General features: G+C 39.8%; 1 protein-coding gene across 6 annotated transcripts in view; it reads right to left on the bottom strand.

Annotated features, from left to right (window-relative positions):
• arfgef1 (ADP-ribosylation factor guanine nucleotide-exchange factor 1 (brefeldin A-inhibited)) overlaps positions 1-25,229 on the bottom strand; it is a 226,935-nt gene that overhangs the window by 110,309 nt on the left and 91,397 nt on the right. For 3 of the 6 annotated variants that reach the window (XR_013498335.1, XM_078216286.1, XM_078216285.1), the window contains 5 exons: positions 21,688-21,955; positions 15,284-15,397; positions 11,708-11,815; positions 11,101-11,288; positions 7,802-7,935 (listed from right to left, as the gene is read on the bottom strand). Coding sequence is in view for 5 of the 6 variants with exons in the window: in XM_078216286.1 (XP_078072412.1) it covers positions 7,802-7,935; positions 11,101-11,288; positions 11,708-11,815; positions 15,284-15,397; positions 21,688-21,955 (812 nt within the window). In the remaining variant the exon portion in view is untranslated. The remainder of the gene's footprint in view (positions 1-7,801; positions 7,936-11,100; positions 11,289-11,707; positions 11,816-15,283; positions 15,398-21,687; positions 21,956-25,229) is intronic. The other 3 variants (XM_078216289.1, XM_078216287.1, XM_078216288.1) reach the window with 2 other exon arrangements.

A 25,229-nucleotide genomic window follows, 5' to 3' on the forward strand; every position in this document is an offset into this window, starting at 1 on the left:
CCAGGTTTATAGTGGTGGGAAAAGAAAACAGTCAAGGTTCATTATCTAGTGATATGCTGAAAAGTAGACTTTAGGGAAGGCCATATATCAATCTACAGTCAACTGGAGAAGGTCCTCCCATAATAGTGGCTTTACTATCATTTACAAACAAATCAGACAGTAATGCAGGGAAATTCTGAAGTTGCTATCTGAGATGTGCTACACTTCTGTAAACTGTGCAAAAGCTACATCTCGCCATCTCGCTCCCCATTCAAATATACTGGACAACACAAAATACTTGTATTGACATTGTAGATATGGACTAAACTCGCTACAGTTTGAATTTGTCTGTTCCAGTTAATTGCACTTTTAAATGGTATGGCAAGTCTTAGTTCATGCCAAAAAATGCTCCTTGATACTGAAAATTTACTTCTTAAAGGGTTGTCTTATCCTTTCAATTGCTGTAGATCCTTTTTTAAAAAACGCATTTGTCTTTATCTTTTCTTTCTTTTTGAATCCAATCTTTTTCTCCAAGTTTATTTACTTGTTATACCTGATTTGACATTGAATTAACTTTTTGTTTTAGTCGATCAAGGGGTGCAAGTGTTGCTGGCAAGATCAGCATTTATTGCTCTTCCAAATTGCCCCCGAGAAGGTTTTGGTAAATTCTCTTCTTGAACTGCTGTAGTAGATATGACTCCAACCAGTTGAGAGCTTTCCCTAACTGTCTTGATTTATGCAAAGGCTCCTTGATGTTACACTCATGGCATATTATCAAATGCTACTTTGATGTTAAGGGAAGACATTTTAACCTTGTCCTTGGAGTTCAGTCAGCTCTTTCGTCCATTTTTGGATCAAGGCTGTAAAAAAAGGTCTGGAATCAAATAGTGCTAGCAGAATGCAAACTGAGCATTGATGAGCAGGTTATTGCTTGTCAATGACACCTTCTATCACTTTGCTGTTTATTGAAAGTTGGCTGACGGGGCAATAATTAACTGAAACTGGATTTGTGCTGCATTTGGTGGACAGGATATACCTAGGCAATTATCAATGGGGATAAAATAGAAATGGTCGAGAGCTTCAAGTTTTGAAGATGTGCAGATCACCAACAACCTGTCCTGGTCCTCCATGCTGATGCTATAGTTACGAAAGCCCACCAATGCCTTTACTTTCTCAGAAGATTAAGGACATTTGGCATGTCAGCTACGACTCTCACCAACCTTTACAGATGCACCATAGAAAGCATTCTTTCTGGTTGTATCACAGCTTGGTATGGCTCCTGCTCTGCCCAAAACCGCAAGAAACTACAAGGGTCACAAATGTAGCTCAGTCCATCACGGAAAAGAGCCTCTCATTAATTGACTCTGTCCACACTTCCTGCTGCCTCGGCAAAGCAGTCAGCATAATTAAGGACCCCATGCACTCCAGACATACTCTCTTCCACCTTCTTCCATCGGGAAAAAGATACAAAAGTCTGAGGTCCAGTACCAACCGACTCAAGAGCAGCTTCTTCCCTGCTGCCATCAGAAATTTGAATAGACCTACCTTGCGTTAAGTTGATCTTTCTCTACACCCTAGCTATAACTGTAACATTACATTTTACACTCTCTCCTTTCCTTCTCTATGAACGGTATACTTTGTATAGCGCAAGAAACAATATTTTTTACTGTATACCAATACATGTGACAATAATAAATCAAATCAATTTTTCAGTGTCGGATGGATGCCAGAGCTGTAACTGTACTAGAATAGCTTGGCTAGGAGCATGGCTAACTCTGGAGTACATGTCTGAGGTACTGCAGCTGTAATATTGTTAGAACCCACAGTTTTTGCTTAATCCAATTATTCTAGCTGATTCCACGAGATTCCTCGTTCAGACACAGTGCTGCTTACTAAAGATTCTTCAATCTGAATGGTTAATGCAGAACAGTTGTTTTCTCTCTTCATACATATCCCTGCTGAGGACTGTTGTTTCGCTGACAGCAATTTATCCTGCGAAACCCCACAGAAAGTCAATATACAAGTGCAATTCCACAGCTCACAGCAAAATTTGTCACTTTATATAAAATGAACTGCTTTTATGGGTTATTTAGCTCAATCAAAATCACTTTTGCAAAGGATGAGTAGAAATCCAAAAAATGTCTACATTTGTACCAAAATACACAATGACAATCATCCATTTATTTCAATAGTGATTAATTACATGAAAACATTCAAAATTTCCAAGATTCCTACAATACACACTTGGCTATCTACAGATGCACTGAACTACAATAGTGAGTAAACAAAACCAAACCAGTCTGCATAACTGGTTATAAAGCGGTTTAAAAAAAATAAAACTTGACAAGAGCTACGAAGCCTATCCTTGCGTAATTCAAGTCAGTTGGGGGAAACTCTCAACTGGTTGGAGCCATTTTGTGAATATTCAGCTATTTTGTATTGCAGCAATTAAGTTTGGCTTTAGTTGATAGATTAAAATCAAGAACATTGGAGAAACAAAGCACAAAACATTATCTGCACATCCTTGCCGAAATTATGCAACACTTGCCTCGATCAAGAGCGAAGGAAGTACTTTTGCAATTTGAAAGAGGTCTAAATGATTAAAGTAAATTAACCTAAATAAGATTTAGCTCAGCAATACATTCACCCAGAGCTGCAGAGCTAAATTAAACTTAGCTTGCATTAATTTGTTTCCCTTTAAACAATAATTTGATTTATTTACACTGATGAATCCAGGAAATAGGTGTTACTGTCTGTGTGGACTTTGCACATTCTCCCTGTGTCTGCGTGGGTTTCCTCCGGGTGCTCCGGTTTCCTCCCACAGTCCAAAAGACGTGCTAGTTAGGTGCATTGGCCATGCTAAATTCTCCGTCAGTGCAACCGAACATGGGCCGGACTGTGGCGACTAGGGGATTTTCACAGTAACTTCATTGCAGTGTTAACGTAAGCCTTAATTGTGACTAATAAATAAACTTTAACAGGTTTATTCATTTGTGAGCAGCCATTCATTCCCAACACTAATTCAGTAATAAAAGGCACATTAATCATTTACTTAACGCTCAGCATGATACATAGCGTCAACATACAGAGTAATTATGCAATGCAGCCATCAACTTAGTTCATCTTTCTGAAGCACATACACACTAAAGTCTACATGGCCAGAGGCAGTCCAAGCTACTTCAACTTTGACAAGAACATTTTGCAATTATCTGGCATTTTGCTGGGTTTGCATGAGCCTTGCTGTTCTAACCCTCAACACACAATACCTTGTAATTATATCCATAAGGAACATTGTTTTCTAATTCTACCATAATTTCATGGACCTTATGAAATTTTTTAGAAAATCAATTTTCTAAAGATCTGTAGAGTTAATACTGCCAATTGATAATAGTAGAACAATGAAGAGCTTTGAAATGAATTTGCCATAGTGTTTAAGTCTAATCATGTACAAAGGACTTGTATATGCATGCAGATTATGATTAGAATGTCATTTTAGTTCAAGAAAAATGGCATATGTATTTCTGAATATACATTCATAACCTGCATAATATAAATCACGTTTCACAAAATAAACATTATTTGAGAACATAAGAAAATGAGCAGGAGTAGGACTTTTGATGGAGTCAGCTCCACCTTTCAATAAGATCAGGGCTGATTTTCTTTCACAACTCCACCTTCGTGCGCTATCCACATATTCATCAACTTCCTTAGTGCCCAAAATGCTATTCTCCTCTCTCTTCAATATACAGAACAAGTAAGAATCCATAGCTCTCTGGGGGTAGAGAATTCCAAAGATACACAATCCTTTTGAGTGGAGAAATTTCTCATCTCAGTCCGAAATGGCCGACCCCTGATTCTAAGACTATAACCCTGTGTTCCAGATTACCACAGTAAGGAGTCTAACAACACCAGGTTAAAGTCCAACAGGTTTATTTGGTAGCAAACGCCACTGGCTTTCGGAGTGCTGCTCCTTCGTCAGGTGAGTGGGAGTTCTGTTCACAAACAGGGTATATAAAGACACAAACTCAATTTACAGAATAATGAATAATGATTGGAATGCAAGTCTTTACAGCTAATCAAGTCTTAAAGGTACAGACAATGTGAATGGAGAGAGCATTAGCACAGGTTAAAGAGATGTGTATGGTCTCCAGACAGGACAGCCAGTGAGACTTTGCAAGTCCAGGCAAGTTGTGGGAGTTACAGGTAGTGTGACATGAACCCAAGATCCCGGTTGAGGTCATCCTCATTCCAGATTACCCAGCCAGAGGTAACATTTTTTCAAGCTCGTTAAGGATTTTATATGTTTCAAATAGGTTACCCCTCAATTTTCTAAATTTTAGGGAATATAGCTGATATCTACATGCTCTTTCCTCAAGGACAATCCTTTCTTGTGAGGAAACTGTCCAGTGAATCTTCATTGCACTATCTTGAGGGCAAGTCCTTCCTCAGTTCAGGAGACCAAATGTGCACATATTACTCAAGGTGCAGCCTCATCAAGATCCTGCATATTTGTAATAAGACTTCTGCACTTACATTCCAAGCCCTTTGTAACAAAAACTAACATTTGAATTCTGAATCACTTGCAGTTCATTCATGTTAACTTTTGATTCATGTACAATGAGATCCAGGTCCCTCCAAATACAAACATTTCCCAGTCTCTCACCATGCACTCTGGGATCTTGAGCCCACTCTGTCCACGGAATGACGACAAGGGCTCGAGATCAGCATAACCTGGGAATAGCGAATCTCGCCGGTAGCAATGTAATCAGGAATCTGATTTCAATACATTTGAATATAATTTTAGTATAATTAAATACACTCGCACCACCCAAGACCGATATGGACCCCTCACTGACGCCCAGACGTGAACCAGTCGTGAGATCTCCCTGGGAGCATGAAAATGAGGATAGCCCCCAGGGGAGAGGGACATGGCCAGGCAGTGGCCTGACAATGCCCCCTGGCTCAGGTTGACACTGCCACATTGACACAATTCCCATGCCAACTTGGCAGTGCCATCTCGTACCAGGGGGCAGACCCTAGTGGAAGCTTTATGTGGGAGGGGGAGGATCTCATTTATTTGCGGAGGTAGGCAGGAGTTGATGTCGGAGCTGGGGGATGCCAGTGATGGCCGTTGGGGGGTGCGGGAGGGGGGGGGGGGGGTAGCGAGAGATAGAGCCTTGTGGAACAGTGGCTGGCACTGCTGCCTCAGTGCTAGGGACCCAGGTTCGATTCGGCCTTGGGGTGACTGTCTGAGTGGAGTTTGCAAGTTCTCCCTGTGGCTGCGTGGGTTTCCTCCAGATGCTCCGGTTTCCTCCCATAGTCCAAAGATGTGCGGGTTAAGTGCATTGGCCATGCTAAATTGCTCCTTAATGTCAGGGGGATTAACAGGATAAATATGTAGGGTCATGGGGAGAGGGCCAGGGTAGGATTGTTGTCGAGGCAGGCTTGATGAGCCAAATGGCCTCCTTCTACACTGCAGGGATTCTATGAGCGAGAAAAGAGAAAAGAGAATGACGGCTCGGATCGCGGGCGGTGAGGGAGACTGCCAGCTCTGACTGTGTGGCCAAATTCCATTCCAACTCTATTTTCAAGTTTGCCGATGACACCACAGCAGTAGGTCTGATCTCAAACAAGGGCGAAATGGAGTACAGGAAAGAGATAGAGAATCTGGTGAAATGGTGCAATGACAATAATCTCCCCTCAATGTCAGTGAAAGGAAGAAGATAGTCATTGACTTCAGGAAACGCAGTGGACAACATGCCCCTGGGGATGAAGTGGAAATGGTCGAAAGCTTCAAATTTTTAGGTGTTCAGATCACCAACAATCTGTCCTGGCCCCTCCACACAATGCTATAGTAAATAAAGCCCACCAGCACCTCTACTTTCTCAGAAGCTTAAGGGAATTCGACATGTCCACTACAACTCTTACCAATTTGTACAGATGTACTAAAGAAAGCACCCTTTCTGGGTGAATCACAGCTTGGTATGGCTCCTGCTCTGACCATTGGGGGCGGCACAGTGGCCGGCACTGCTGCCTCACAGCGGCTAGCACTGCTGCCTCACAGCACCAGAGACCCGAGTTCGATTCCCGGCTTGGTTCATTGCCTGTCTGGAGTTTGCACTTTCTCCCCGTGTCTGTGTGGGTTTCCTCCGGGTGCTCCAGTTTCCTCCCACAGTCTGAAAGAAGCGCTGGTTAGGTGCATTGACCCAAACAGACGCCGGAGTGTGGTGACTAGGGGAATTTCACAGTAATTTTATTGCAGTGTTAATGTAAGCCTTACTTGTGTCCAATAAATAACCTTTACTTTTTTACTTTACTTTGACCGCAACGAACTACAAAGGGTTGTGAACGTAGCCTGGTGCATCTCACAGACCAGACTCCCATTCATTGACTCAGTCTATGCTTCCACTGCCTTGGATAAACAGTCAGCATAATCAAGGACCCCACACACCCCGAGCATACTCCCTTCCACCTTCTTTCGTTGAGAGAAAGAGAAAGAAGTCTGGAAAATGTACCAACTGACTCAAGAACAGCTTCTTCCCTGCTGCCATCAGAGTTTTGAATGGTCCCATCATATATTAAGCTGATCTTTCTCTTCACCCTATCTGGAACTGCAACACTATATTCTGCACCCTATCCTTTCCTTCTCCCCTACGTACTCTACGAACAGTATGTTTTGTCTGTATCGCACGCAAGAAACAATACTTTTTACTGTATCCCAATACATATGACAAATATATATCAAATCAAATGTATTCCATCTGCCATGTTCTCGCCCATTCACCTCAATCTGTCTGTTTCCTTCTGTGCTTGTGTTCTCCTCACTGCTTACCTTCCTACCTTCGTGAAACCAGGGGAACATTACACTCAGTCCTCTCATCTAAGTAAATAGTATAAATTACACGTACTGATCACAGCATTGCTTCATTTGTTATAGACTGACAAGCTAAAAATGTTTTGTTTATTCCTACTTGTTGATTTCTGTCCATTAACCATTTCTCAATCTGTGCCCAATATATTACCCTCAATTTCATGAGAGCGAATTTTGTGATAACCTTACAGAATTCTTTTCAAAAATCAAAATACATGACATCTGCTGGTCCTTCATTATCTATCCGACTAGATATGTATTCAAAAATCACTAACAGATTTCTCAGACACAATTTCTCTTTCATAAATCTGCAATTAATTTGCTGAATCATATCCTGATGTTCAAAGTGCCCTTTCACCATGTCCCTAATAATAAGATTCCAGCATTTTGTCAACTACTGATGCTAGGCTAATTAGTATATAGCTCTCCACTTTCTCTCTTCCTCCATTCTTAAAGACTGGGGTTATGTATGCTACATTCGAATACCAGGGAAAGGATCCAAGGAATTCTGAAAAGTCAAAAGCAACACATTTAATATTTATACAGCAATCTCTTTTGAAATCCTAGAATGCAGGTCATCAGATCCGGGGATTTTTCAGTGCTTTATCCCATTATTTTCTGTAATTTCCTCATTCTTGCCCAACCATTGTGTCCTCATCGTTTTCAGCTTTTTTTGGATTATATTGTAATCAGTATAATATAAAGCATACTATACCTGCACACCAGCACCCATTTTGTTTCTGCTAAGAAGAGTTGGTGAATCTCTTGCATTAATTCTCTATATTTGTGAAAATCATTATTTTCTGATCTAAAATGCAATACAAGTAACCAACTGGGAAATATACACGCAAACTAAATAACATTGTTAGAAATTACTTAACAAATATATTTAAATTGTTTTTACTTCCAAATGGTACATTCTTTAATAGTACCTTCGTGAACCTAACTTACTTTGGATCTGGAGGACCATCAGAAAGTGGCTTCATAGAAAGTTTGCATAATGATCTAAAGACCAGAAAAGCATCCTTCTGCAGAATATGAGAGAACTTAGCACTGGAAGAACCTCCTGGGGTCATTCCACATTCCTACAAATGAAGCAAAACCATTACAATATTTTAGTATTTATTTTCTAAGTCTTTTTCGCTTCACAGCTTCATAATTACATGAAGTTATTATATGTCTTGAGAAGAAGGATTTGAGGAATACTTTCTGTACAAAAGTTTCGCAAGATGTCTATTTTAAAAATAAATCACAACATCCACTATTAGTGGGTGTCATTATTGTACATGCCCACAAAGATCCTGCTGTGATACAAAAGAAGCATTTTAATCAACATATTGCACCATTGGCTTCTTTCCTTTCATTTGGGATCAAAATAATTTTAAAGAGAAAAAAAGACATCAATTGATGTAAAGGCAGTTTCTGAATACACTGGTGCTGTGGCTACAAGTAGCTGTTATGAAGTTCATGCAACAACAGCAACTTGTACTGCATGACACATGGATTAATGACCCAGTGAATGTCAATATGTGTAAATGAGCAAGTTGTTTAATTCACATCTACTTATTCCAAGTTGTTCAAGGCCCCAAATATTGCCCATTTTCAAATGCAACCAATCTGATGTAGTTAGTGATTCATTCTTTGTTCAAATATATCTTCAGAAAAACTGTGATGGGCATAAATGCTTTGGGCACAGGCAGCACAGGGCAGAAATCCAGGCACAGGATGGCAGGCGGAGCAGGGATTTGGACAGGGGTGGGGGCGGGGCAGAAATCCAGGTGGGGCAGAGATCTGGGCACAGAGGGGGCGGGGGCTTTTTTTTCTTTCTAACTCATTCAAGAGTAACTATGAACTACCTAAAAAGTTAGCGATTTCAATTGCTTTGTCAAATGGTTCCCAGCGCAGTGTAATTTTCCAGTGCAACTTAGCAGTTCTGGATAAATGCTGGATAAACGCTTGTGTGGGAATTTCCAAGAGGGATTCCCCATCGGTCTCTCCCACCGTCCCTCACTGGGGAGCCGAGATGTTATGGCCCAATGCCAGATGCTATAGATTCTATACAACTCCTGTTTAAAGAATTTGTTGCAAGTGCTTGTTTTTAATTTTCAATTACATCTGAAGAATTCTTCCAGTTTTGTCAGAGATGGGATATACATTAGGATATGTACTTCAGGACCCTGTGGAAGCTTGGCACAGAGACACAAGTGGAAACTGTCCGTAAATTTAACTTCAGAGGGACTGATTTGCATGGCTTGGGACCCTCCATAACCATCTCTGATTCTGTTCAGGGTGGAGACTTGGGCCAGAGAAGTAGGACAGCATACTTAGCCTGGAAATGTTAGGCTGCTTAATACCTGGTCTAACTGTTGTGTAACTCAACGGAGCATCACAACCCTCCCAATCATCCCCCACCCAACCCACTAATCACCACACCTCTGACCGTCTATCTACCCACTCCCAACCAGTCAACCACTCCTCCTACCTGACTATCTACTGACCCAAAAAAATCTCTTCTCAGGCCACACTACTAACCCTATCCCTCTTCCACTGACCAGACCCACTGCACCCCCACCACTTGACTACCCACCACCACCAGCCGGAGAGACTGTGCTGCCCATTTCTGCTTCAGTTGGAATCAGGAGATACAGCTGAAAACAGGTAATATCATCTGGTCAGAGAAAACTCTGTAGGCAGTGGCAGTGCCGCTGACCAGAAAATCTAGCCAATGTGTCTAGCACTAGCCTTCAACAAGCAGAGCAGCCTTGTATTCTATTCAAAGTCAATACTCTAAAAATGGTAGTCACAATTAAATGTTACTTAAATGGATGCAGCATTCTGACTCATTAATTTTGACAATTTATAAACTACAACACACATTGGCTATTCCAAATTTTGCGAACATTTAGTTCACGTTTCATATATTTTGGAATTTTTTTTAGCTTTAAGAGTTAAAGTTTATCTGTGAAAATAGGTGAGATGCAATTAAAGCAAGCTTTGAAACAATTACATTTAAAAAGGTTGGGGCCATGTTTCCTTACATGGGAACATCTGGAAAAGCAACGTATTTAAAATATTGGACCTTAAAAGAAAGGTTCTCTGGTTTCAACTTATCAAGATGTTTATTGAAAAGGTTTGCTGCAGTTTAGACTTTGTGTGGTTTGCAGCTCAATGAAAGAAGATAGCCAAAGTAAATGATAGTTAGATAGACCAACACTGGAAGCAGAGTAAAAAAAAAACCCATTCACTGTGTGGAGTGTGGGTGAGGCTTAATCTCAATTTGAATTTGAGGGAACAGAACATGAAGATTGCTTTGCTTGAAACTAGTGGACTAGTGACTACAGTCATCTCCACAAAGTCTTGTGCCAAAGAAAGCAACAAGCAGTTTAGCTTGGAAGTACTGGAAAATAACTAGAAGGGACTCAGGCATCCAGTTCAGAGATGGTAATTGAGAGTTCTCTCTTTTTAAAATTTTTTAACTCCATCCTTAAAATTACAAAGCTAATACTTAGAGTGGACCAGGCAAACCCATATCCATGCCTTGCTTGCTCCAAAAACCAAATTCAAACTCCAAATCTCCAGAGGATAGTGCCATACTTATGGGTGGCCCCTTATGCAAGTAAATAACTTCAAGAAACCATATTATTATTATGTGATTTGTTTTGTTTAATTAGTTTATATACAATGAAGTTTATGTTGTTTTTAAAAGCCAAATCTTGTGCTGTAGTTCTATTGGTTAAAACAAGATGTTCAGATTTCTATTTACATGTTAATAGTCCCGATCTGGATAGTAATACAGGATAAAGAGAGGAAGCAGATATTTTATTTCAATACATACAAATTCAGGTTTAATAACTCATTCTGTGCTCCATCTGTAAGAAGTCATTGATAGAAGACATTGCTCCAAGCACCCAGAAGTAATACTTGATAAATCTCTGACTTGTCAAAACAGTAAATCAAACATCTTTTAAAATAGGAAGTTATACAGTTAACATATAACATTATAATATCTCAACTGGTTAATGATTTGTGACAACTATGAATTCTAAATGCAGAAGTGAATGAGTTTAGGTACTGGAAAACTAGACTACAAATAGTCGCCTGGATGACAGTGATTTTATGAAATCATAAAATCTACTTTCTAGCATTTGTTTAAAGTTGATATTCTAATACCCAATCAACAGTTATCCCAAAATATCAATTTTAAAAAGGTCTATGAAAAGGGGTTAATCTAATTTTGTATTTGGCATTACCTGAGTGTCACTGGACGAAATTGACAATCTGTCATCAGTCAGAGATGGGGTATATGACACAGAGATTGGAGTCCCTGGAATTCCATTAGAATGAACATTGTCTGTGTCACTGACTGCTACACTTTCATCTTCGAGGGTGCCAGTAGTACTTTCAGAACAACCATTCCCACCTGGCTTCTCTTCTGAATCTGAAAGATAATATTCCAGTTAAACACCACACAAAGCAAAACTTTTCAAAGACTGGGCACCACTTTGAGGAAATGCATGTCAGTAGAATTTATGAGGAAGAACAGTTCTGAACAAAATTACCGTATGGTACTAAATTACTAACAATGTACATTTAATTTCAAAAAAATCAGACATACATAAAAAGATTTCAAACATTCTAAAATAGTGTGAAGCAATTTAAAGCTGTTCTAAATATTGCAGCTAGCAACTTCCAAAAATGGTCAATAAAGTAAAATCCAGTCAAGTCTAGCAACTACAACTTCATGATTTGAAGGCTGCTGCCTTTACTCAAAACTGTGATTGAGTTTCAGGTTCAGCTGGTTTTTAAAAATATATTTTTTGAAGGAGGGGTAGGAAAAACTGGCACTGCCTCACCCACCTTCAACTGCACTTTTTAGTGGCCAATCACAGCAGCATTGAGGATGGTAGTGGGGAGGTCCAAAGCCCACATCGTCCCATCCTCCCAGATGCGTGGTAGGGAGAGTTCCTTTGAAGGAAGAAAATGGGGGCGGGGGATCAAAAGTAAAACAAACAAATTATTTGGCAAAACATTATGACCGAAATCCTTTGCCACGACAATAGTTCTCCATCAGTCAATGAAAGCTGTAGCTTCACTACAAGTGTTCCCAAATTCCAAATGGATAAAACCGCTTTCCCCTTGCTCCAAAAAGTAAAGTTGTGCTGAGATTTCAGTCTCACTTGCACTATCTGGAAAACCTGATTGTGAAGCCATCACATTACAGCCAAGTTGTAATTTACAAGTTTCACCTGAACATATAGTGAAGGCATTTTGAAACCTCAGTGATATTAAAAGCTTCCTACTTGTTGGCTGACATTTTTGCTGACTGAGGTCGCTTTCTGCAGATAAGTATTCTTCTTCAGTATTAGTAAATTTAGCAAAAGGCACATCAAAGCACACATTGAAAGTTACACATATACAACTGTTTGCTATAATGTAAAATTTCAGCTATGATCTATCCACCACCATATTTACTGATATATTTTACCACACAAAAATAGGCAGCATTGTAAACTGTGTAGATGGAATCACAAGATTATAAAGAGATATTGGTAGATTAAGTAAATCAGCAAAATTAAGGAAAGTGGATTTTAATTAAGGCAAACACGAGATCATCCACCTTGAATCTAAAAAGGATAGAATTGAGTACTTGCTAAATGGTGAAAAGCTAAAAACAGTGGAGGTCCAGAGAGATTTGGGCATTCAGAAGCACAATACAGAAAATATTTAAAAAGTTCAATGGAATGCCAGTCGTTGTTGGATATGCAACGCAGAAACAGTGTATGCCAGCAATTAAGCTCCACTCACGTCTCCTTCTGTCTTTCCTCATCTAACTTTTGGCTTAATCCCTTCTCTGACATGGGCTTTTCTAGTCTCTTGTTAGCATCTCTACTATTTGCTTCAATAGTGAGTTTCACATTCTCACCAAAGAAGTTTCTTCTGCATTATTTGAGTTCTTGGTGCTAGTTCATATTAATGACGTTTTGGTCTTCCCAACACTAGGAAATATTCTCTGAGTTTACTCTAATAAAACCTAATAAGTCATCCCTCAGCCTTCTCTTCAAGAAATGAAAGATCTAGCCTGTTCATACTTTTCTGACAGGAACACCCGTTTTTCTGGCATCATCCTTTTAAATCTCTTTTGCACCCTCTCCAGTGCCTCTGTTTTTTTATAATATGGCAGCATAATTTTCTAACAATATTTTGGCTGTAAAGCCAATAGAAACACAGAAGTAAGAAAGCAAACATTTCTGCTGTGGTTACTGATGGAGAAAAGGTGGTCAGAAGGAATGATGCATTAAGAAGAATGAGTCGCAGTTGGATGGGCATCTTAAGAGCAAGAGAGAGCATGCAAAACAGATGGCATTAAGAGTGTTTAACATAGAGGAGAGGCTGATGCCTCAGGTGTACAAATCTTGGGAAGCATAGACTAGAATAAAAGGAGATAGAAATCATACTGCAACAATACAAGCCCTGGTTAGAAGAGTATATTGGCCTTAGAGGGAATGCAGCATAGATTTGCCAAAATGATACCTGGGCTCCAAGGACTAAGTTACGAGTAGAGAATACACAAGCAAGGCTCTTGTCCCTGGGAATTTAGGTGTTTAAGGGGTGATTTGATTGAAGTTGTCAAGATATTAAGGGGAGTAGATAGGTTAGATAAAGAGAAAGGACAAGATTTAGATGGCCAACAATTGGCAGTGGGATCTTCTGGTTCCGCTGCTGTCAATGTGGTTTCTTGGAATGCACCACTTGCTGCCAGGAAACCGCTGGCGGGACCAGGCGATCCCACAGCGAGAACAGCTGGAAATTTCTGGGCAAATTATTGATAGATTAGAATGGTTAGGAAAACTAAGGGACATTAATTGGAACCAGATCTTTCAGGAGTGAAGTTAGAAATCACTTCTACTCAAAATGGATGATAAAAGGTTTGACCTTTTTCCAGCAAATGACAAAGGATGCTTGATCAACTGTTAAATTTAAATCGGAAACTTTTTTTTAAAACTGAAGGCATTACGGAGTATGGGGCAAAAGGTAGGGGTATGGAGTTGGATCACAGATCAGTAATAATCTCACTGAATGGTGGAACAAGCTCAAGGGGATAAATTGCCTAGTCCTGTTCCTATAAATAAATACACTTCATGGTGTGTTACTGAAACAAGGAAATCAAATGGTTCTAGGTTTAATCTACTGGTTTATCTAAATTTTCTCATTGGCACCTTGAAAATTAAAAGATAAATAAATATCATTGCATTAGATGTGTATTGAAAAAGATCATTTAAACCAACAGAAGTCAACAAGTTAAACATCAAGATGAGTTGTCATATGCAATAATTTCAAGACATTATATATTGTTGATTATTTTCCTAATCCAAGGCTCATAAGATTGCAATTAGCTCTCCAAACATGATAGAAAATATGACACAGTACCACATTTATGCTGTAAAATTCTGTCTTGAAACTTCACATACATTGTCTTCCTTGTAATTTGCCTCTGTCCCCATGACAGCTTGGTAGCTTTCAATTCTACCAAATGATTCTACACATTACCTGGTAGTTCTGTGTAACGATGTGGAGATGCCAGCGTTGGACTGGGGTAAATACAGTAAGAAGTTTAACACCACCAGGTTAAAGTCCAACAGGTTTATTTGGTAGCAAAAGCCACACAAGCTTTCGGAGCTCCAAGCCCCTTCTTCAGGTGAGTGGGAATTCGGTTCACAAACAGGGCATATAAAGGCACAGACTGCCTGGACCTGCAGAGTTTCACTGGCTGTCTTGTCTGGAGACAATACACATCTTTTTAGCCTGTCTTGATGCTCTCTCCACTCACGTTGTTTGTATCTTAAAGACTTGATTAGTTGCAAGTATTCGCATTCCAATCATTATTCATGTAAATTAAGTCTGTGCCTTTATATGCCCTGTTTGTGAACAGAATTCCCACTCACCTGAAGAAGGGGCTTGGAGCTCCGAAAGCTTGTGTGGCTTTTGCTACCAAATAAACCTGTTGGACTTTAACCTGGTGTTGTTAAACTTTGTTCTGTGTAACATCAGTGATATTTAATTCTTTGTCTGCCCTACATTTTAAATTTGCTTAGAACAGATGCCATTTTCCTGCTGCATTATTACAATAATTGTATTGCTCCAACTTTACTAATCGCATAACGGTCATCTGTAACCTGTAAACTGTGTTTGACTAGAGATGTAAAATGTACAGTTAATTGCAAAAACAAACTTTAAAATAATCTATACACAAGAAATCATTTCACTTTATAGCTCCTCTATCCAAATTAAACTCATACCGGCAGAAATGAAAAAAAAAACCTCGTGAGGCAAAGGAATCAAAGTAAATGAAGGAAAAACAAAATCGTCATGAGGACTTACATATGTACAACAAAATCATGAAAATAAAGTAATAGATGAAAATGAATACACTACCTCCAACAACAGTGGTCACCAACTCTTGTAGAATGTTCTGTACAATCTCATGTACATTATCCTCAAATTCAAGACCCTCCCCATGACTGCTGCCTGCAATCCCTTTTGCAATACCTTGTATAAGGACAAAATATAAAATGCTCAGAACAAATCAGCCAGCCAGCACTAAATCAAAGAAAAAACAAGCGTGGATAAAACATGCTGCAACATTCTCTCAAGTTAAGGAAAATGAGGCTTAGAGGAAGATTTTTTCTAATGTGGAATCGTAGTAGAGTTTAAATTCTACTTGCATATGCCTTCAGGAATATAATATTGTGACATCAATATAAAACATCAATTCTCATTTTGGTATATGGAATTACCTTCAGTTACACTGGCTTGTCATAGCCAAGTGTTCAGTATCAGTGCAGCTGAAGTGCCTTTGGAGAAAATCCGTATCAGCATATTCCTCCTTCTCTATAACATCTTATCTATAACATCATTTTATATAGAACCTACTGCAATAAAATTGATTTTTCTTCTTCCTTAGTCAATAGATTACAGTAAGGGTCAAATGAAGAGTTGTCATCTCTGTCAGCCAAACAATGGTCCAGATTGTGAGTCAGCAGCAAATGAAGAGTGCTCACCATCCATAACACTTACAGCTGTCCAGAGTTTTAGGCGGCTTTTGCACAACTTATGGAAACTGAGTGTAGCACCCTCAATAGGGGATCTGGGAATTGTACAAACAGGTTGCTGTTTGAAGCAAAAACATGCCTCTTCACCAGACTGATGTATGCTTACTGAAATATGCAGTCTAATCCAGAAAGAACAGGACATTTAATTTAATGTAAAATCATGTACAGGAAGTGAAATAAAGATGGAAAGGAAGATGGAATTAGAGAAATGAGACAAAGAAAAAGTTTAGAAAATACAAAAATCTTCAACCATTATTAAAATCTACAAAATGAGACTCCACACTAATATGTGTTGTTCCTTTCCAGATTGCTGATAAACAATTAAGTTATCACATCATTAAAATTCAGTTACATTTGAGTGGACAGCCCCAACTTTTTCTGGCACATTTACTGGATCACATTTACTGGATCACTGTATTGTGACTTTACACCCTTCATGCTAAATTTCTCGACAAGAAGAAGAAGCTCGTGGAGAAGGGAAAATAATTTGACAACATCTCCCTGATTTCCATGTTGAATTGGCAATTGTTGCTGTCTATTTAGTCCTCAATAATGATGAATACTCATAACTTCGCCATAATTCAAACTATAAAATCTGGGCCAAAGTATTTCAAACCAAACTTCATACGCACTCATGACAAAGTTTGAGTCCCTTTCTAGATTGTAAAAGAAAACATGTGGCACTTTTGAAAGTATAAATGAATAATAAATACATGAGAAGTACAAGACAGATAAAATTATAAGGTCTTAGGTTGCATGAACAAGAGAATTTACTAGCCACTCATTGGTCTTCCTGCCCTGAAAGTACTCAGAAAAAAAGGTCCCGTTGAGTAGCAGTCTAAACATTAATAAAAGGCTCTTACAAAAAAAAAGTGAAATCACTGCCAATCATTATAGTGGTGAACTTCAAGGAGAAAAGACAAAAAAGCATCACCTAGGGTTGCCACTCAGGTTCCTGGAATGGTGCTCCTCTTTTCCCTAAAGACTTTCTGCCTAGGTAGACTTGCTCTCTTTTATTCACTCCTAATAAAGGTAATCTAGGCAAAACCTCCACTGTCTACCTCTTTAATGAAGACACAGAAAACAGCAAATATTATGACAACAGTTTCTAGACAGAAAATAGTAAGTGAACTTTAACTTTAGAAGAGACTTCTATGTCCTCTGTTCAATATTTAATCCCTTTCTTATGTTCTTATGTTCTAAGGCTGGGAATCAATAATACATTTGCCTTCAGTTTTATCAACATACTACTATATGTTTTAGGAGCCCATACAGAAATTCAGACATCCATCTCCCACAATTTTCCATCCAAAAAAAAAGAATAAAACATCATGGAGCAGGGTGTGCCCAGTTCCTCATTTACTCTTCCAGGACACCAAGTTATGTGACAGGCATAATGAAGACAGAAAGTTCTCAGGTCTTATTAGAATGATTCACAACTTTTGTGGCTTTCACACTGAATTATAGTTTAAGTAAAGATAGGGACCTGATTTTCTGCATAGGCACTACATATAGTGGACAAAGTCTTAACAATTACAGTAAATATGGTAAATTAATCATATTAAGGAAAATGTAGCATCCCTCATAGAATTCATTGGTAACTTTGATTTTTTAAAAAACATTTGTGCATATCTATTTGCTTCTTCATAAATATCTTTAAAATATCTAGGCAAAAACTAATTATATCTGAACATCCTCAATCTATTCTATACACTGTGCAGTGTTCTTTCCATTGCCACATAGTATTTCAGTTTTTCACAATTGAATTATCACTGATGCAACATTTTTTGATCTTGATTTATTCAAATCTCAGAGGCAAAGTCATGATAGGCCACCTACCTTCAGTATAGTCTTCCTTATTCTTACAAGTTCAGTTTTCACATATCATAGCATGCAGTCCAATTTTGGGAAAAATCACCTGGATATTTGCTCTTCATGAAACTGGCCTTTGAGCTTTTCAATTGTATTCTCCTACTCTGTTTTAATAATTACCTTAGACTCTTTGTCCAGGGAAGGCAGAAAATAGCAGAACATTGAAAACCAAAAATAAAAGGAAAATGCTTCAATCACATCTGGTCAAAGTAGTAGTATAGTGCAGCCTGAAATGCAGAATGAATTTGAATGCAAAGGTTGTACTTCAAACAAAATGGAGGGGAGCAATACTGAAATTAGGGAATGTAACATTTTCTTCTTATATTCAATCTTCACATGTATAAAACAGTGGTGAAAGGATTTCTGGTCGTGTTTCTAAAAACGTAGCTTCAGAGCAGTTTGCAGCAAATCACCCAAGCAATCAGGACATTTTGGAAAATATTTTTGATTCTATGTTGTTGCCTTCAAGATAGCCTCAAGTAGAGCCGCCATATGTTTGACCAAGAAATAAACACCAGTAGAGAGCTCAAACTTCCTACAAATCCGATATCTATATGCACTTGCACTAAGTAGTGTAATCTTGTACTGGCAGATATCAGAAAAGGGCTCAAGGCACTGGACACAGCAAAGGCTAAAGATCCTGACAACAACCTGCCTGTAGTACTGAAAAAAATTGTGCTCCAGAACTAGCTGTGTCCCATGTCAAGCTGTTCTGGTACAGCTGCAATATCGGCATCTACCCAGTAATGTGGAAAATTACCCAAGTATGTCATGTCCACAAAACGCAGGACTGGGTATCGAATTGAGCCAATTACTGCCTCATCAGACGACTCAATCATCAGCAAGTGATGGAAAGTGTCATTAACAGTGTTATCAAGTGACACTTACGCAACAATAACCTGCACACCGTGCTCAGTTTGAGTTCCACCAGGGCAACTCAGTTCTTGACTTAATTACGGCCTTGGTCTGAACGTGGACGAGAGAATGTCACAGGCAAGTTAAGCGTGTCTGCCGATGACATCAAGGAAGCATTTGACCAAGTGTGGCATCAAGGAGGCCAAGCAAAAGTCAATGAGAATCAGCAGGAAAATTCTCCACAGGTTGGAGTTGTTGCTAGGACAAAGGAGGATATTTGGATTGTTGGAGACCAATCATCTCAGCCCCAGGATATTGCTGCAGGAATTTCTCAGTGGAGTGTATTTGCCCAATCATCTTCAGTATTTTCACTGAACTTTCAATCAGCATTAAGATTAGGACTGAAGATGTTCACTAATGATTGCACAGTGTGCAGTACCATTTGCAACTCCTCAGATACTGAACCAGTTCATGCCCACATGCAGCAAAACTTGGACAACACTCAGGCTTGGGCTCATAAGTGGTAAGAAACATTTGTGCCATGCAAGTGTCAAGTAATGACCAAAAGTAGCATTATTGTCACTGAATCCCACAATATCAGCACCCTGGGGGGGGTCACCATTAATCAGGAAGTTAATTGGATGAGCTACATAAATACAGTGGTTACAAAAGCAAATCAGAGGCTGGGGATCATTTAACACGTAACTCACCTCCTGACTCCGCAAACCAAGTCTACCATCTACAAAGCGCAATACAGGAGAGATGGAATATTCTCCACTTGTGTGGACACTTGAAGGTCCAATAACACTGAAGAAGCTCACCACGATCCAGGACAAAGCAGCCATTTGATCTGTCATCCATCCATCACCTTAAACATTCACTCCCCCCACAACTGGCACACAGTGGCAGTAGTGTGTACCATCTACAAAATGTACTGCAGCAACTTGCTAATGCTCTGTCAGACATCCAAAACTGCAAACTCTTAACAGCTAGAAGAACAAGGGCAGTATACACTATTTGCAAGTTCTCTTCCAAATCACATGCCATTCTGATTTGGAACTAATTGCATTTCCTTCACTGTTATATGGATTGCAGTGGTTCAACAAAGCAACGCACCACCACCTTCTCAAGGGCAAATAGAAATGAGCAATAAATGCTGGCCTTAACAAATGCTTATATTCCATGAATGAATAAAAAAAGGTAATGTTTTGAAATTTTCTGATGCAAGGGAAATTCAGGAATAGGAACAGGGAAACTGCCTACATACCAACTAGTACAAGTTGATCCACCATAAGCACAGACTGCTCACCAACAATGCTTGTTGAGCAAAAGGCAGCTAAGGTCCTAACGTTAAGGGAGAAAAACCTAAGATTTCTAAATTCCAAGGATTGCAAGCCATTTGATATCAACTTGTTCAGGACTAATTCCAGAATCAGAACAAGGCATGGAAGTTTGTAGTTGCCAAATGTTTCATAAATCATGACATGAATGTGGACTATCTTCAATTAATCATGATCAGAAACAGCTGTTCGTAAAACACATGTATTGTAGCTTCACAGTGAGCTTGGAGAGAATGCCCAATCTGTGACATCTTTAAGCTCGATAAGATTATTTGATGTTACTCTTCATTGGAATTTAACTTTGACCTCATCTTCATCTTCAAAAGAAATCATAGCACAAGCTAGAAAGCTCCATCAGTCCCTGCTGAAGCCAATTTTCTTTTTCCTCAACATCCATTATAGCTTTCATATTGAGGGCCTTTTCAGCAAATCTTGGATTACTTTAAAAAACTTCACCTATCACACCCACCTGCTATTGCCAGGAATTTACCTGATTCCTCATAATAATCAGACTAGTAGTAATTTGATTTTGGTGTGCAGTGTACACGAAAGCTTGATTTAACAAACCTTGGAGCAGGTGAGGTGCATTTACTCTAAAGAAAGTTACTTGGACAACTTCTGAACAACAACTAGAACATTCCTCTAGATAGGTGACTCACCATACTTTCAACAACAAATGTGTCACTAAGTGACTTTGAAAACCATGAGGAGCACAGAATATAGCCCTAGGAACCGTTGCAGCTGCACAAAACAGAACTTATTAGATGATGTCCACTATGATTCATATTCAGATAGGAAGATAAAACCTTGTAAAAAAAATGGCTAGCAGAAATAGCTACACAGGAAAATGCCCTGGTTTACTGCAAGCAGTAACTGAAGCACAGCTTTGAATTATGAGGCAATTCAGGTATTGAATGGATGGGTGTGTAGTGATCCGGCACCTTTTCAGCTGAACTTAACTGTTAAGTTTTGGGATAAGTCCTTGAGAGAACCTAAACTGCTATCTGCACTTGACAGTACAAGATAATAATAATCCAGATGAAATAACTGAAAGCCTTGGAAAAGTTAGTCTTTGTGCCTTAATGACAACTGGGGAAAGGCCCCTTGCTGCAGACAGACAGTGGACCAAAGTCTATTCACCAGAAATATGGTGGGACAGGCTCCCAATAGCTCAAGATACAGTCATGATGTAAAGTACTGTGAGCTGTCCTTGGTTAAAATTCAAAGTAATCCTGATGATGTCACCACTTCGAGCTGGAGTTCAGTGTCAGAATTAAATTGTTCTGTGCCTGCTTCTACAATAGAAGGGGCAGGTCTTGGTTAACAACCAAAGTACTTCACCTCTGAATAGCTTTATAACCATCGACAGAAATTAAATGCTTATTCAAATTTTTCCATTGTGTGGAACTCTACAAGGATCTTTGGAAGGAAAGAATTGCAAGTACAATGTAGGGTAAGGCATCTTAACTAAGTAGAGCAGAAAACTTTAAGGGAGGTACTGGCCGACATTCTACTATATATGGAAACTGAACTGAGAAACAATATTGTTTCCCAACCTTATAGTGCACATCTAAGGAAACAAATGATTAATTTCTTTCCTTTAAACTAGTACTTCCCTAAGTCATAAAATGTACAAGAGGCTATAAACAAACTTATTTACTTTTTGCTGCTGTGGCCTGGTCAACTTCCGTTTGTTCATTTTCGGCATTACAAATGTCCGTCCCATTTTCTGGTTCTGCATCCTCTTGAATATGCTTATTCACTTCATTAATGTGGCCTGATTCAGGCACCTGTGCCACCTCAAGAATAGGCTGTTCCTCAAGTCGGCTCAGTTGTGGGGATTCAGGTTCATATTGGTTCACATTGGACTGCTGGAGATGATGCTGTTGCCGAAGTCTCTCTTTCTCCATTTGTTTTACTTCCTGCAGCTGTATGCACAAAGACATGGTTTAGGACTGAAAATGTAGCGCAGTCTTACATGGCTAAGGAATACTGTGTTAGATTTGACAACTTCCTAGCTCAGACAATCACCGGAATTTTACTGCCTCACCTGCCATGGGAATCGGAGAGGACCATGTTAAGGTCCATTGACCTCGGGTGGGATTTTACAGTTTTGGGATGAGCTAGGCTGCAAAATCTCGCCCAGTGTTTTATGAAAGGTGGGCACAAATTTTAGAGGCACGTTCAAGAATTTGAGAGGAAAGAGAGAAAGATGATAACTTTGTTTTCAAAAACAGAGTGGTTGAGAATTTGTTTTTGAAGGATGATGGTAGTTTAAAACGGAAAGTGACAGAGTGCTTGAACAGGGAGGTCCATTTTCAAGGAGGGTAATTGGATAGTCAGTAACTTTGTGGAATAGGATTTAGGAAGCAAGAAGTTACTCTCATGGATGAGATGAGTTTGGAGAGCACAAGAGGGAGGACAAAACAAAAACCAGAGAAAGGTGTGGGATCAGGACAGAGGGGGAAGACCTTTGGGGAATTCTATGCTTTGTGAACAAGAGTTTATAGGGAAACTGCAGAAGCTACCATTGAGGTTTCCACACCTCTTACACACGTAAAAGGCACTAGCTGAAGTCACAAATGAGACTGCCATCGCTGGGTTCCAACACTCTGATTGTAACCAGAGCTTATTCAGCAGTAACACATGCCTCCACGTCATGGACACTATTCCTAGAAAGTTTTATCCTTGGCCCCATCATCTTTTTTTTACCATTTATACTTTGATAATATCCACAAAAAGGTCAGCTTCACGTTTACACTGACATGGCTTAGCGACACCTGTCCATTACCGCTTGTAACCCCACTACTGTGTGTTTTATTTTAAATTGTGGGTTGCAATTGGCTAGTGCGAAGGAAAGGAGACATACAAGAGGTCAGAGAAACAGAGTGTTGAGGGTTTGTAAAATTGGAGAAGGTAAAGATAAAATGAGTGAGGCTATGAATAAGTGAGTGAGAATTTGAAATTTGAGATGTTGAGGGACTGGCAACCAATATAAATTAATGGCTACATGGATGGTGGGTGAGTTGGTCTTGATCTGGAATGAGTTCACAATGCCCATCTACCTCGTTGTGCTTGGTTGTCACATTAGCACCCAATAAGATAAAACAACTTTCTGCCAAACAGGGACGCTTTGCGACGCTGGCCTAAGGCAAAGATGAGCAGCTGAAACAATGGGTTGAATACTCCCATCTGGGGACTCATGCTGGTGTGAGGATGGCAGGAAACCATGCCATACCTTCCGGCCCCAACCTCATTAATTATGCAACCGGGGGTTTTGCACCATATTCCATGGTGGGACAGGTTTGATGGCACAAAATGAGAAGGCACCTAACACCACTGATCATTATTGAGGAAAGATGGATCTCCTAAAAATGACAGATCCCTGGGAATACTCTGAGGCTGGAAGATGGACATCTCGATGACAATGAATCTGGAAGATATGCCTGTAGATGCTCTCCCCCACCCACTGCTGTGGTGTTCCAGGTCCAGGGTTGCTGGCAACCTCCATTCCAGTCAGGCCTTCACCTGCAGGATGCAAATTAGTTTCATGCTGGCCTGCAATGGGTTTCGTAATCCACCATGGCAAGGCGCCAGTGGGAAGATACCGTGGAAGTTCATGCTGGCATGAAACCAATTTTTTGCACACCCTAAATTTGCATTCCTGTCAGCGGGGCCATGGAGAATTCCTCCCAATATGCCCGAATGGTATAGAAGTTGTTGGTTGGGGAACTATGTTTATAGGTTTTTAAAAAATGATTCCAAGAGCTTAACTGCACCATATAACAATGATAACAGATCAGGAGTGACTGAAATGAAGTGCATCTTCTTGACTCCACGTTGTTATTCAGATGCCGCTTCTACGTGCCTTTTGATATGCTGCAATTTGGTGGTCATATACAATCATACTGGATCATGGAGTATGATGTAGCTGAGTACTCATGTTGGGTCGTTTAATAGAAATTTATTAAATACCTGATTCTTCATTATTACAGCTGGTGTCTATGCACACTGGTCTTTAAAATAAGAAAATGAATTAGGACAAAAAAAGTTTTAATGATAAGGTTTTTGGAAGGTCCATGGAAGCGGACAAGAAAAACACTAAACGAGAGTCTGGAGAAGACAAAGTCAAGATTGAGAATTTCAATATCAGGAGGGTTGAAGTAGATGTGGAGATGGGCGATGTTACAGAGGTGAAGACAAGTGGTCTATGCATTGGAGAGAGCTCAACATCAGAAATACCAAAGAAACTATCCACGGTTCCTCCAGCACAAATTCTGTCAATGTGCCTCCAATTCTAATTCCCTCCCCACCCACTGTCGCAATCTGAAGTACGATTTTTTTGTAGCCCCACTGTCCCATTCAACAGAGTTCAGATTCTAGTGCCATACCCTTTTTGTCACAAAGGCCAACTACATCCTTGTCCAGATATATAGAACATAGAACAGTACAGCACAGAACAGGCCCTTCGGCCCACGATGTTGTGCCGAGCCTTATCTGAAACCAAGATCAAGCTATCCCACTCCCTATCATCCTGGTGTGCTCCATGTGCCTATCCAATAACCGCTTAAATGTTCCTAAAGTGTCTGACTCCACGATCACTGCAGGCAGTCCATTCCACACCCCAACCACTCTCTGCGTAAAGAACCTACCTCTGATATCCTTCCAATATCTCCCACCACGAACCCTATAGTTATGCCCCCTTGTAATAGCTCCATCCACCCGAGGAAATAGTCTTTGAACGTCACTCCATCTATCCCCTTCATCATTTTATAAACCTCTATTAAGTCTCCCCTCAGCCTCCTCCGCTCCAGAGAGAACAGCCCTAGCTCCCTCAACCTTTCCTCATAAGACCTACCCTCCAACACAGGCAGCATCCTGGTAAATCTCCTCTGCACTCTTTCTAGCACTTCCACATCCTTCTTATAGTGAGGTGACCAGAACTGCACACAATATTCCAAATGTGGTCTCACCAAGGTCCTGTACAGTTGCAGCATAACCCCACGGCTCTTAAACTCCAACCCCCTGTTAATAAAAGCTAACACACTATAGGCCTTCTTCACAGCTCTATCCACTTGAGTGGCAACCTTTAGAGATCTGTGGATATGGACCCCAAGATCTCTCTGTTCCTCCACAGTCTTCAGAACCCTATCTTTGACCCTGTAATCCACATTTAAATTAGTCCTACCAAAATGAATCACC

The sequence above is a fragment of the Mustelus asterias genome, chromosome 7 (genome assembly GCF_964213995.1).
Source record: "Mustelus asterias chromosome 7, sMusAst1.hap1.1, whole genome shotgun sequence".
Lineage (NCBI taxonomy): Eukaryota > Metazoa > Chordata > Chondrichthyes > Carcharhiniformes > Triakidae > Mustelus > Mustelus asterias.